The sequence below is a fragment of the Lolium rigidum genome, chromosome 7 (assembly GCF_022539505.1).
Source record: "Lolium rigidum isolate FL_2022 chromosome 7, APGP_CSIRO_Lrig_0.1, whole genome shotgun sequence".
NCBI classification, from domain to species: Eukaryota; Viridiplantae; Streptophyta; class Magnoliopsida; order Poales; family Poaceae; genus Lolium; species Lolium rigidum.
Window position 1 is genome coordinate 87,424,655 of NC_061514.1, and position 13,327 is coordinate 87,437,981.

The 13,327-nt window shown below is 43.6% G+C and overlaps 1 protein-coding gene across 1 annotated transcript; it reads left to right on the plus strand.

The window, feature by feature from the left end:
* The first annotated feature begins 3,204 nt into the window (after positions 1-3,204).
* On the plus strand, positions 3,205-4,230 carry LOC124669702 (ethylene-responsive transcription factor 6-like). The gene has a single exon (XM_047206263.1). It carries the CDS (start codon positions 3,205-3,207, stop codon positions 4,228-4,230), a length of 1,026 nt encoding a protein of 341 aa, XP_047062219.1.
* The last annotated feature ends 9,097 nt before the right edge of the window (positions 4,231-13,327 follow it).

Here is a 13,327-nt window from a genome sequence, read left to right on the forward strand (position 1 = left end):
CCGAGGAGGCCAATCTCATCGTGACCCCCGTGACCGATGATATGCATGGATTCTACTTAATAAGAATGGTTGGAGAAGAAAAAGATGATAATCCTTTGATCGAGATGTGTGATTCACTCGATCGCACTTCCAGTTGTTTCTAATTCTTTTGGACTTTGGGTATGCCGGTAAGGCCAGTTTTAGACTATATTTTTTGTACCAATTTTAATTATTTGCTATTTTTAGCTATTACTTGAATTATTTAATGTTTGAAATGTGGACATGAATTTTTTCTAAAACGGTGAGGCCGCGGGCGCGGACTAAATACGGGATATCCTTGGGCCATTGGTAACCGTGGATGGACATGGGCTTCTTTCCTATCCGTGGACCACTGCAAATGGACCATAATGGACAATTTGGAGGTCCGCAATGCGATCCACTGTTAGAGATGACCTTAACCGACTGTCGAAGTATTTAGCAACTTTATCTACATACATATGTATGTCGTATCTAGACAATTTTGCAACACTTACTTTCAAACATTGATAGTACGTTGAAAATCGTGATATACACGTATACATTTATTTTTTGTGCGGACACACATCTGCATATGTTCATCAACTGGTCGGAGCTCTCAAATGATAATAAGGGGAATCGAACATCAAAACCGAGCTAAGTACTTCCTCGGCTGCTATGAATAAGACACGCACGCTTTCTAAAATTTGTCTTTGACAGAAAATTTGGGTAACAATATCTTGATTATATATTTATTTATATTGTACATATTTGAATATTTGATGCCGTTAGATGTGTTTTGAAAAAAGCTATCTAATGATACCAGTTTTTTTTTATCAATGCTCTTACTTTTCATATATCTAGACTGATTTTAAATCAAGCTAAATATAAGAAAGCGTGTGTGCCTTATTCGTAAAAACGGTGGGAGAAGAACGAGTCCATTCATGCATGTGTTTCCTCTTTCCATTAACGGCATGGAAGACGAGCCGTTCTTGGTTTACTGCTGCGGCATGGAGGACGTCAGGACGAGCCAGTACTTGCCTTGTCGATAGTGTGTAGTGTGTATGCACTCCGCTTGCACTGATGCTGCGTATAATCGTATACATTTACACTCCACCCACGCGTACTTGTCGATCAGGGGAAGCACTACGTGTGGATTATTAACGTATTGCATGCATGTGCACATGTCTTGCTACTCTAGGGGCAATAGATCAATGGTTTTGACACTGACAACAGCTAAAGAATTTGCATAAGAATGATGCTATTTCATTCTTTTTTGTGAAAGAAAAGGAGAAAGAACACGCAATGATTCATGGCAAGCTGGTATGGGCAACCAACAAGCCACTAGCCTTTCTATCCATCGTATTGAATATCCTGTAAAGCGAGCGGAATAGTCGAAGCTCTTGTATGGGTGTATGCGCGCGCCCCCTGTTCTTCGTTGACACGAAATCCGAAAAAATTATCCTTTTGACATGTTGTAAGTCCAAAATATCAACTATACCTATACGTTTGACAAGGAAAATTTCCACAAAATTCACATTACTAGGACGGTAATTAAGTTTGTTCATCATGCATAATGAATTTTCAAGGGTGTATTGGAAACGCTGTTACTAGGCCGGCCGAATTTACCGCTCGGTAAACCAAATCGATCATTCAATTTTTCTCGATGGTAACAAACTGAAACAATGCAAGACATTTCACACCATGCCTCAAACCGAATTTACCGCCGGGTCTTGAGATGACGAAGTCACCACAGGAACTTCTCTATCGAAGGAAACATCGCCTCCTACTAAAAGATATTTCGACTTTAGGAGACACCAAAATATAAAATCATTGGCTTAAACTCAGTTCGTCAGAGGATATCACAATCCTTTTAACCATTCACTAGATGTTAGTTCTCATGCCTCTATATAGTTAGGATGCCCACTACATGTAGTGGACAAATGGAGACCGGGCTACATGTAGCTCTTTATTTTTTTAAATTGGAAATTGTATTTTTAAGTTTTAAAAAATTGTGAAAAAAGATCCTGAATGTAGCCAATGATGAAATCTACAAACATGCAAAATCTCATTGTGAAATTCTTAGTACTTTAGGCTACATAAAAATGACAAATATGTGGATCTGAGAATAGTGAAGAGTGCATATTTCAAAACTATAAAACCTGTCAAATTTTATCATTTTGATGTAGTCTACAATACAAAGAATTTCACATTGAGATTTTGCATGTTTGTAGATATCATCATTGTCTACATCTAGGATTTTTTTTCCAGATTTTGTTGGAACTTAAAACTATGATTCCGAATTTTTGAAAATAAAGTGCTACATGTAGCTCGGCCTCCGTTTGCAGGTTTCGCCATAACCACAATTGAATTAAAAAAGTCAACACCATAAAAGTAATATAAGTACGTGAAAAACTCGATCTATAGATTACGCAACACCTTCTTGTGTAGGATAAAAATATCCGTTACCGCTTTCTTCAACTGTGTAGAAATTGCCCATAAAAAGATGAAACACGTTTCTATATAAAAAGAAACACATCTCTATATAAAAATAAATAAAAGTTGGCACACAGCCGCATAAAAAAGAAACAAAATTGGCACCATATAAGTACATGAAAGACTTGTTAAACGTCTAATGTGACGGAGATTCCATCAAAATACTACGTTGCCTTCTATGTGGGATAAAAATATCGCTGCCGTTTTATTCAGATGTGCACAGGTCCCTATAAACAAGTCTCTATTTTCAAACGCCGCAAAGATGATCATAAACGAGAAGAAATGTACACTTATAAATGGCCAGCTAGCTAGAAATAGTAGAGTTAACTAAGTGAAAGAATCTCACCATAGCAAATTTGACAGGGCAAAACATCTTGAAACTAATCGTTCCAGAGTGAGTGACGAGATCAAGAACGACCCGAAGACCCAAAGTGGGACCCGTATAAAACCGCATAAAGTTGTGCTGGTCAATTCAAATGCCAAGCTAGCCTGGAATCATATGCATTTCCCATCTCCTATTTTTCTTTCTCTCAGCTGGCAACCGCTCGCTATAAATACGTAAGCCACCACCATTGTTTTGTCTTCAACAAACTCCAACACACACCTACACGGCTACAGCACAAAGAAACACGCAAACCTCTGTGTGACGTCGAGTTCTCTATCGTGCCATCCCCCTCTCCTTTGGTTCGACGGCCATAAGGCGAAAGTACTAGCATGGAGTTCGCCGGAGAAGTTGACGACTTCGGCCTCGACCTCATCCGCGAACACCTTCTCGGGTACGACGGCGGTGTCCCCGCCATGGCGGCTAGCCATATGGGCCCTTTTTGCGACGACGTCACCTTCCCCGTGCTGCCTCCTTCGGCGGCCGACCCGGCAGCGTACCAGCCCACGTCGTTCTTCCCGCCGCAGCAGGAGCAGCAGATGCAAGGCTACATGGACATGGCACAAGAGTACGCGAACTCCTCTCCGGCTGCGGACGTTGGCGATGCGACGTTCCCTGCGCCGGAGCCGGTGATGATACAGTTTGGCGGCGAGCCGTCTCCTGTGACGGCACCGCCATCGGCGCTGACCATCTCTCTGCCGGCTCCGGGCTCATTCGGGTGGGCGGGTGATGCTGGCGTGCCAGCGCCGGTGACGGTGGCGACGGCCGACGCAGAGGACTTCCGCAAGTACCGAGGCGTGCGGCAGCGTCCGTGGGGCAAGTACGCCGCGGAGATCCGCGATCCCAAGCGCCGAGGCTCTCGCGTGTGGCTCGGCACCTACGACACCTCCAAGGAGGCTGCGCGCGCGTACGACCGCGCGGCGTTCCGGATGCGCGGCGCCAAGGCCATCCTCAACTTCCCCAACGAGGTCGGAACCCGCGGCGCCGAGCTCTGGGCGCCTCCCGCTCCCGCGTCGCAGGACGCCGACGCCGGCATCACGAGCAAGCGGAAGAGATCGCAGGAGCAGGACTCCAACGTGGAGGTGGTCGGGGTGGTGATAAACAAGGCCGTGAAAGCCGAGGCGCCGTCGACGTCGTCCGCCCCGGTATCGTCGTGGGACACGCTCTCGTCCATGTCGACGGGGACAGCGTCTTCGACAGTGACCTCGGCGGACACGACGCCGGACGGAGGGTTCCCTCCGACGCCGCAAACCTCCGACTGGGAGCAGTACTGGGATGCCTTACTGGGTGGCATGCCCCTGCTGTCGCCCATGTCGCCGCACCCGTCATTGGGGTTCCCGCCGTTGATCGTTAGTTAAGTCTTAAGAGTTAAGAGACGGTTAATCACTGTCAATTAAGTGGGTTAACCAATAACCTGGTTTTAGTTAGACAACGGCATGATTCTGTTGGGACGTGCTTCTTTGGAGCTTATTAAGCAGATGATTTGATGTGTGTTTTTAGTTTATACATTACATACACTGATACACATAAACATGGAGATCGACCGATCTTCTAAAGAATAAGCAAAGGATATGTGATACGTTTTGCTTTGTAGTACGCTGCTGTAAGTTGGTTATATGGGTTATAAATGTTGTTCTCGTTCTTAGTTTGCTACATTTTTAGCAGGAATCTGACATTATCTTAAGCCCCTTAATTAATTTGAAGACATTGTTCAAGATTTCTTGTTCTTATGCTAGATGGCTTTTCAAATAACTAGAATGAAAAATGGGCAAATCCCAAACGAGCAGCAATATGATGCCATTGCATTATCACTAGGTGTTCCGGCACTCTATGGTTTCGCTATTAATTAATCTGTATATATAGCTATTTCTTTTTGCACTTTTGTTAGTTTAAAATGATTATCCGAAACTAAATCTGGCAATTCCATTGTACTCTGCGAGAAATGTGAATATGGCTCTAGGGAGAACTCAAGATACCACGATCTCAAGTTCTCAACCCATTTTCAGGTACTGTTCTAAAAGATAAAATCTAAATAAAATGTAATAATGATATCTCTGGAGGCACACATACACTTTGTAGAAGCAAAAAAATTGTAAGTTTTGTATACAACCTTGAGAAAACTCGTGCACATAGAAGGTTTAGTTGAAGCTTCCGTGTATAATTTTTTTGCCAAATGTATTTGCTTTTCTTTCCCAATGAGAAAACGAAGAAGTAAGTTTGCTTGTTAAAAAAAAAGTAAGTTTGTACCATGTGACATTTGTTTTTTCGAAAAAAAAAAGGCTTCAGAACTTCGTTCTATATGACATTTGTTTGGGGTATTGCTGAAACCTTCCTCTCCGACTCATAGACTCGTCCACGACTTAGATCTTGAGAACAAGCACAACCGTATTCTAAATATTTAGTCTAAGTATGGTAAGCAACGAGGCAATTCCCTAGATTATTGCATTTCATAGAATTAGGCTAAGGAGAATTCACCGCAAGGGACACGAACATCTGTATTGAGGGGCTTTCTTTTTTCGATAAAGGGAATATATTAAGGGGCTTTCAGAAGAAGAAGAAACATCATTATTAAGTAAACAGACAGAGAAATATAAACAGAAAAACTGGCTTTGGCATATTACACCTGATTTGCGTTTCTAGATTGCTTGAACATTGACCCTGACCCCAGACTACATTTGATAAACATTTTTCTTGGTGCATTCATCTTATCCATGTCCACATCAATGTTTTTCCAGGTCAAAATGTATTAGTAGTACGTATTGGTACTGATTCGGCCATCACATCTCCCAACACACAATGAACAGGTGTACGTATGGAGTAGAATTTTCAGCAGTGCATATATATACCTTTTCCATTAGGTTTGTCGATCTTCCAGTTTAACTTCGTGGTACTTTTGCGCCACAGATGATGCTGACGAACTGTGTAGTACTAACAGATCTATAAGAACATTCTAATTAATCCACAGGACAGTCAAACAGTCAACGTGTAGCTAAAATAATGAGCTCAGATGATTACCTCGATCTGGTTTGAAAGTGATTAGCAAAGCTTGATCGAGCTGATGACTGTGGACTGGTTAAAGGTAGCCGGCCGGCCGGACATGTCATGCACGCAACAGATAAGGTCACGAGTCAACAACCGTATTACCGGGAGAGACCTGAAATTTGTCACCTTGCACGTGGACGAAGAAGTCCACCAGAGACCGATTTTGTTGATTCCCTCAACTAGCTGGTGCCGGCCGGAATCTAACCGATCATTCGTAGATGAATCTGAGCCGATCAGTTACTCCCATAGTACTTCCCATACGAGTCGATAGATGTGATCAATTATATGTAAAACTGTATTATTGTTTGGAACATATAAGTAATATCATTATTACCGTAATACAATGTTGTATTATCATATCATATTTGATAACGTATATATTAATAATTTGTTAAGAAGTGATGTTTAAAGATTATAAAGCTTGACTTTAACCAAACTTAAATTCAGAGTAATATGGAACAAAGGGAGTAATTACGACGGGAATGTACGTTGAGAACACAACATAGGACCCGGCCCTCTCACGAAGTCCATTCTCGATCCTAGAATTTTCATACAGTAGGAAAGGTTATTGGAAAAAAATTCTATGATAAAGTGATCTTAGTTTGGATCATATGATTGGAAGGTTGAAATTTCAATGAAACGTTTTTCTATGCTTACGTTTCATAGGAAGACCCCAAACGAACACTCCTTTTATCTCCCTTAATTTATGTTTTCTGTTCGTCACTTGTTTTTGGTATATAAGGGACATTATAAAGGCGATAATATTCACCTCTTATTTCGGTGGGCCATATTCTAAGTTGTAGACAGTCTTGCAGAAAATAAAATTAAAAACTCCCGTGGTGGTCTAGTTTTTCAAGGGTGGCGTTTTGTCTCCAAGGTGCACCTGGATGAACAGTAAAATCTTCAAAATTCAAAGTCACACAAAAAAAATGACATCATATATGTTTGTGTCTTACACATGTTTGCAACTTATAGTGAAGAAAAGACATATGGTGTGTCGTAAACAAACTAACAAAAAATCAGGTCTCTAAAAAGCAATTTTAGAAGCACCTGATTTTTTTACGCAACCCCCGAAGCATGTCTTCTTTCAGCGAAACTTTAGAGAGGTCCTCGTGGAAAATAGACAAAAACTTGTGAATTACTTTTTCGTTTTTCCTTTAACAATTGTAGCAACACGTTTAAATTAGGTGCATATGTACCCATGAGCTACTTTGAATTTTCATTTATTTTTTTACTTTTGAAGCACTCAATTTTGCTTTCGGAATGAAACCTTCGGTAGCCATATGATGTTTTATTCTTACATATACGACCAACCTTACTTCTGGATGTTGCCAAAGAAAATAAATGAAATTTTATGCACCATGTTTCTAAATAAAAGGTCGACGATGTTCTTTATGCATGGTAATTCGTAGTTAGTTTAGTTATTGCTGCAAAAGCATAAGGTGTTCTTTTTGTTAGTCTGGCCTAGATCAGGGCCGAACAGGGCCGCCACCGCGTCCTACGGCCACCGGAACCGCCATGGCCACCGTCCACTCGCTTCGCCGCCACCAGTAGAGATGGTGATGGGCCCCGTCGTCCCCACCATTAGCGACAGAGGGGAAGACCGCCACCGCCATGCCGCCCAAGATTTGCCCGGTGAAGCCCACGGCAGTGATAGGGGAGACGGACGGGAGGAGGAGGCAAGGAGCGGCCCGTGCTGCCTCGCGGAGGCGGGTTAGATTTGGTGTATAGATGGGGGTTAGGCCTGAATATACACGTGCTATGTGTGAATCTCTTGTCTTGGAGACTCGTAATCGTCTTTTCTTCGAATGCCCCTTTGCAGTTGTGCTGGCGGTACGTTCTGCTCTCTTGGAGCCTCCCCTATTGTTACTCTTCGTGAGAGGCCAGTTAAAGATTACATTGTGAGCTGAAAGGAGGCTCTTAGTAAACCTTTCTCGTTGGAGATTATCGTGCTTGTTTGGACATTCAGCCCAGCTTATATCGTTGGAGGAAAGAGTTTAAAGAGGAGATGGCATTTCTGCTTTATAAAGCTACCAGGAAATCTTATGGGCGCATGAAGGCCGGATTGGGTTTAGTTCAGCGCAGCTGTAGCCTAGTTTCCCTGCCTTAAGTTTGTTTCTTTGTTTGGCGCTGCTCTCTAGCTCCATTTGTACTATACTTAAACTTAAATACAAGCAGTGGGGAAACCTCTACCATAAAGCTTAAAAAACTATTGATCGTAGTAGTTTTTTTTAAGGGATTCTTTTATTTTCTTTTGTTTCTATTTAATAATTTGGTTGTGTAATTTGTGTGTATCAGTCTCGAGAAGGTTTTGACGTATTATCGCTGTAGAGGACTACAGTCATGTATCGCATGAGTAATGTCCATCTGAAAGTCATTGTTTACCACGTAATACCAGTGACTTTGAGACATAAATTCCGTGACAACCTTCTACGACTTTTCGAGCAGCCGCCCTGCTGCTTCGTGATCTTGTTCTCTCTGTAAGCTGCGAGGAAGAATGAAACATACGTTAACGTGGCGCGTCCGTCTGCAGCTACGAACCGTCGATATCAAGACTCAACAGATTCCAGGTCAACAAACGACGCTGGACTGCTTGCTACGCCATCAAACTGTATCCTCGATGCACTCCTGGAAATCCACAGCTAGGGCTACGGAGCTGAAATTTCTTGGGCTTCGCCGATCGATATGTGCTAGCTTGTTTCCTTTCGGTTTCGTTCTGTTAGAGTAGCCGACTAGGAGTTACAGTACCTTTCTTGGATGTGAGCAGAAGGTAAGAAACAGTGATTTCAAACTGCCACTGACTGACAGAGATGTTATTTAGCGACGTACAAATGATCTATATTCTTCTGAAGTAACACCGATTATTAAGATCGTCCTGTTCCTTTTAAAAAAATAGAAGGCCCTCCGGCCCAGCTTTATATATAAAGCCACACAAGGAAACATCAAGGTTCGATACAACTCCACCCACACACATAAAACATCATAGGTTCGAAAACAGGTCCATACAAAGCTCCCAGCTCCTCATGATATGACCTAGCACAAACACCATGGACCTCCTGATTGCACCAAAGCGCCGCCCGTAGATGATCAAGGTCGGGGTGTTGTCTTCATGCCTGCTCAGACGCGTCCGAGCGTAGAGCCTCCTGACGTCGTCCACCGCCAAGTCCATCAAGTCCCTGTCCCTTTGTCTGACCAGAACCCTCTAGCACTGCATATGTATAGACATTTGATAGAAAACGTCAGCCGGGTTGCCGGTCAGCTTTCCCTCTATCGCTAGCTTATTCCGTATGTTCCAAAGCGTTCAACATTGCGCCGCAAACGTGAACCAAGCTAGCCTACGGAGGGGGTTATTCAATCCATGGGCGAGTGCAATGAATTTCCCGGACCCTGTCGGGTTCCATTCGCACGCAAGTAGATCCCTCACCCCAGCCCACATCAATCTCGCGGTTGGGCAAGTGAAGAAAATGTGATTGCAGTCTTTCCAAGCACCACAGAGCGCGCACATCCCATTAGACGGACCATGCCGCTTTAGCAACTGCTCCCCGAGGGCAGCCGCCCCCGAATCAATTGCCAGAGGAACACCTTTATCTTTGGTGAAACTCTGGTCCGCCAAACGTCCTTGAACGACGCGGTTACCGCCCCTTGCGCCAGGCGGGCATATACTGAGCTGGTCGAGAAGATGCCTGAAGGTTTCAAGGCCCAGGAAACCTCGTCATCCGCCAGGTCAGTGGGAAGCCCCTATACTTCCCTACAAAGGTTATTCCCATTCCACCGTCTCAGCAAGACCAAACTGACGCCGGAAGCGGAGGCACCATTCCCTTGGCACCCCAGCTTGCACCCTTGCCCCATCGAAGGTGATGAACGTAGACTCACAGCAGCTGAATAATCTAGGGAATCTCGCCCTGAGTGGGCCGTTCCCAGTCCACCAGTCCGTCCAGAAGTAAGTCCTCCTCCCGTTCTAAACCCTATGCTTGGCCCCAAGCTTGAAATGACATTTAACCTTTTGTACCGCATTCCAAAATTGGGAGCCATGTGTTGGGACCTCTCCCGCATAGAGATCCCGGACCCTCAGGTACTTTGCCCTGATCAGGTCCGCCCATAGACCTTCCGTCCCTTGGTATAGCTTCCAAATCCATTTAAGCATGAGGGCGATGTTCATGGATTTGGTGTTCATGAACCCCAGGCCCCCCAGCGCCTTGGGTTTGCACACCGTGGCCCAATCCACCATGTGGTATTTGCATTTATCCCCCACGTCTTCCCAGAAGAAGTATGTGTGCCGTCATGCAGCAGGTACATGCTCATGGCGAATAAAGGCAAGCTAGACAAGCAGGAGTTGGTGAGCTCAAGGCGCCCTGCCGCCCCAGGTACAGCCCCTGCCATGGCTTGACCCTGTGAGCCACGACCTCCGGAAGAAATCCCCAGTCTGCTACCCTTAACGCTTATCACCAATTGGTAGACCCAGATAAGTGATGGGGAATTTGCCAAGGCGACAGTTGAGCAAGTTGGCTACCCGCTGATGTGCAGTCGGGGTGACCCCCATCACCACGACCTCGCTCTTATCGAAGTTGATCTTCAGGCCCGACATGTTCTCAAAACAAAGGAGCAGGGTCTTCAGATTCGCGATACCCACCCCTGTGGGTTCCACCATAATCATGGTGTCGTCCGTGTACTGCAGCTGTGTCACTCCTCCCAGAATAAGGTGAGGCACTAGCCACTTGACGTGTCCTGTTTTTTTTTTCAAAATGGTTACTTAATTTGCTCTAGTCTCTACATCAAATTGATGTACACTGCATTTTTTATTCCATAGTTTCAGAGTATTAAAAGAGTTTACAAATCATGGATCGCTCAAAGTTAAGATCGTCCATGGTATATATCAACATGATCGATTGGCACATACTCCATCGCCCCAACAAGAAAAGGAATGCCACTCCTAAAGACCATAAATCTCAACAAGCTCGGGCATGCTCTAGATTCCAGAAGACTACAACAACGCTCCGTCGTTTGGTTGTCAACGGCCAAAAGTTTAATTAGGCGAGGTCATCCGATAGATTCCAGGTAGACTGAATGTGTCTGTGTCGTGCTGGGTTATCAGTGAACTACCTGCAGATTAATGGGCCAGACGTGCACGGCTGGTTTGTGTCAAAGGGCGTTAGTGGCTGTGTTGTACTATCAGCTGACTTTGACAGTTTACTTCCATCTATGGCATGTCGAATTGTCTAGTTAGGGCTCTTTAAGGTAAGCACGAAAAGTAAACCCCATTTAGAAGGACTTGCACGCGGTAGCAAGACCGTAGACATGTAGTGGAATAGTCGCAGAGATATTTGCATTCACATGTATTTCATTACAGCAAGGGAAAGACGACCGCCAGTTCTGGCAAAATAACCACAATGTTTCAATGGTTAAGGCCCTCAATAACCATAGATCGAACCTATCCTATTTTTACAGTGTGATGGCTGGCTATTCACGGACTAGCTATACCTACCGTTTTTTCTTGGGATCAATATCAGCAATGCAGTTCATCCAACGATAAACAAAATTTCAACTCTAACTCAATATGCACTAGTCCAGATCGGACCGTCACGCACGGCTGAAATAGTTTGTCGCACACGATAAACCTACCCCTAACTATGCAAAAGTAGACGATATGCCAAAAGAGCGCACACGGTTAATAAACCTACCCCTGACTATGCAAAGGTAGACGATACGCCAAAAGAGCGCACATGGTTTATTTAACCGTGTGAGATGGATCATCCTTTCGTACACGTTTGTTTTGATCCTACCGTGTACGAATATGACGGCCTTCGCATACGACTTTTCTATTCTAAGCGTGTGCGTTTCGGCCGCAGACGTTTTGTGTTTCTAGTCGTATGTGTTCATCTTATTTCGCATACGAACTAGTAGTACCCGCAACATATGTATGCTCAGCTTAACACTCATGACATTATGGTACCAAATCTCAATTATATTTTAGTACACGTCTGATACATCATAGTAGAGATAGATAAAAAAAAGAGAGAATATGTGGCTTTTCTTGGTTACGTCTTCGTCTCTACGATGACGATGTACCTTGCAAGGATATCTGATGTAACTTGCAATAATATCGGTAGCATCACCATCGACTTGAAGCACATTTAAGAGCACAATCCAGTCATGAGACTGCTTCTCCTTTAAAGGTAGAAGCTGAAAATATTCTTCAAAGGATCTAAAAATACAATTCAAAATGTTCTTCAATGTGAGAATGTTATACACAAATAGAAATGATTATCACATATGCCAATTAAAATAACTAGTCACTTACGTTCAACTGCAGATGGCATGGTACAAGGCAGAAAGAAGGCTATGAGTTTCAACCTTCTTATTTTCTTACAACCAACATGTTTGCCAAGACGGCATGATCAGGCCGTGAATGTGTGAATGTTTCTGCACATAATTATTATTATTTGAGAAAGTTATCTATATTTTTCGTCTGGTAATCTGCAGTCATATGGTTATGGAACATACCGGCATAACATAGGGCTGTAAAAAAGAACAGCAAGCGAATACGACGTCGCATGCATCACATTGCCTTGTTCTTATGCAGTGTTACCAAAATAAGATTCCTATTATATAAGTATAGAATTAAAAACAAATTGCTGTAGATGATAATACACAGTCGGACTAATGCATATGTAGATCTAACACAACCATGCAAGACTATACAAATTCAGTTAACAAATAATCTGTGGATGTGAAGTAATTAAAAAACACCACATTCATTGCATATACTGCATAGCCAAATCTAAACTGACTACCCTAATAGCAAACTAAATAACAAATAAATTCGTGTATAGATAGATCTAACAAGTTAAGTAAATAACAAATCAGTCGTGCATAGGTACATCTAACAAGTTAACTGAATTGTGCGGGATACGTCGTCAGCATAGCCCTAGGCTGATGGCAATCTGGGCTGAACCGACGGCTTCTGGCTGTCGGCCGTTTCCTGTAGTGATGCAGGGTTCTCTGTTGCTTCTGAAGTTAGTGTTGTACAACCGATACGAGCCACACACACACAAAAAAACGCCTGGAAGCGTCGTCCGTCAGACCGTGACTCCCGAGTCAGCGGCGACGACGGTGATCAGGCGTAGTCCAATCTTTTTTCTACTATATGTAGAACTACCTGAATAGCGGATCATCCCGGATCGTTTCGCTCATTCTCTGGACTTGACCTAAAGTTTGAGGTCTTAAAGTCCAGGATGGAGAAACTGGCGAGATCGTGTCTCAGATGCTAATCAGGTTGATACTTGACTTGCAGTTCGGTCGTCCTCGACGGTTTGGCAACTGAATTAGCCAGCTGATGTAACAGCAGAAGAGGAACTTTGCACACAAAGCCATTCAGCAGATAGAAGAGCAGCTGCTCCATCGCTGTGTCCATGT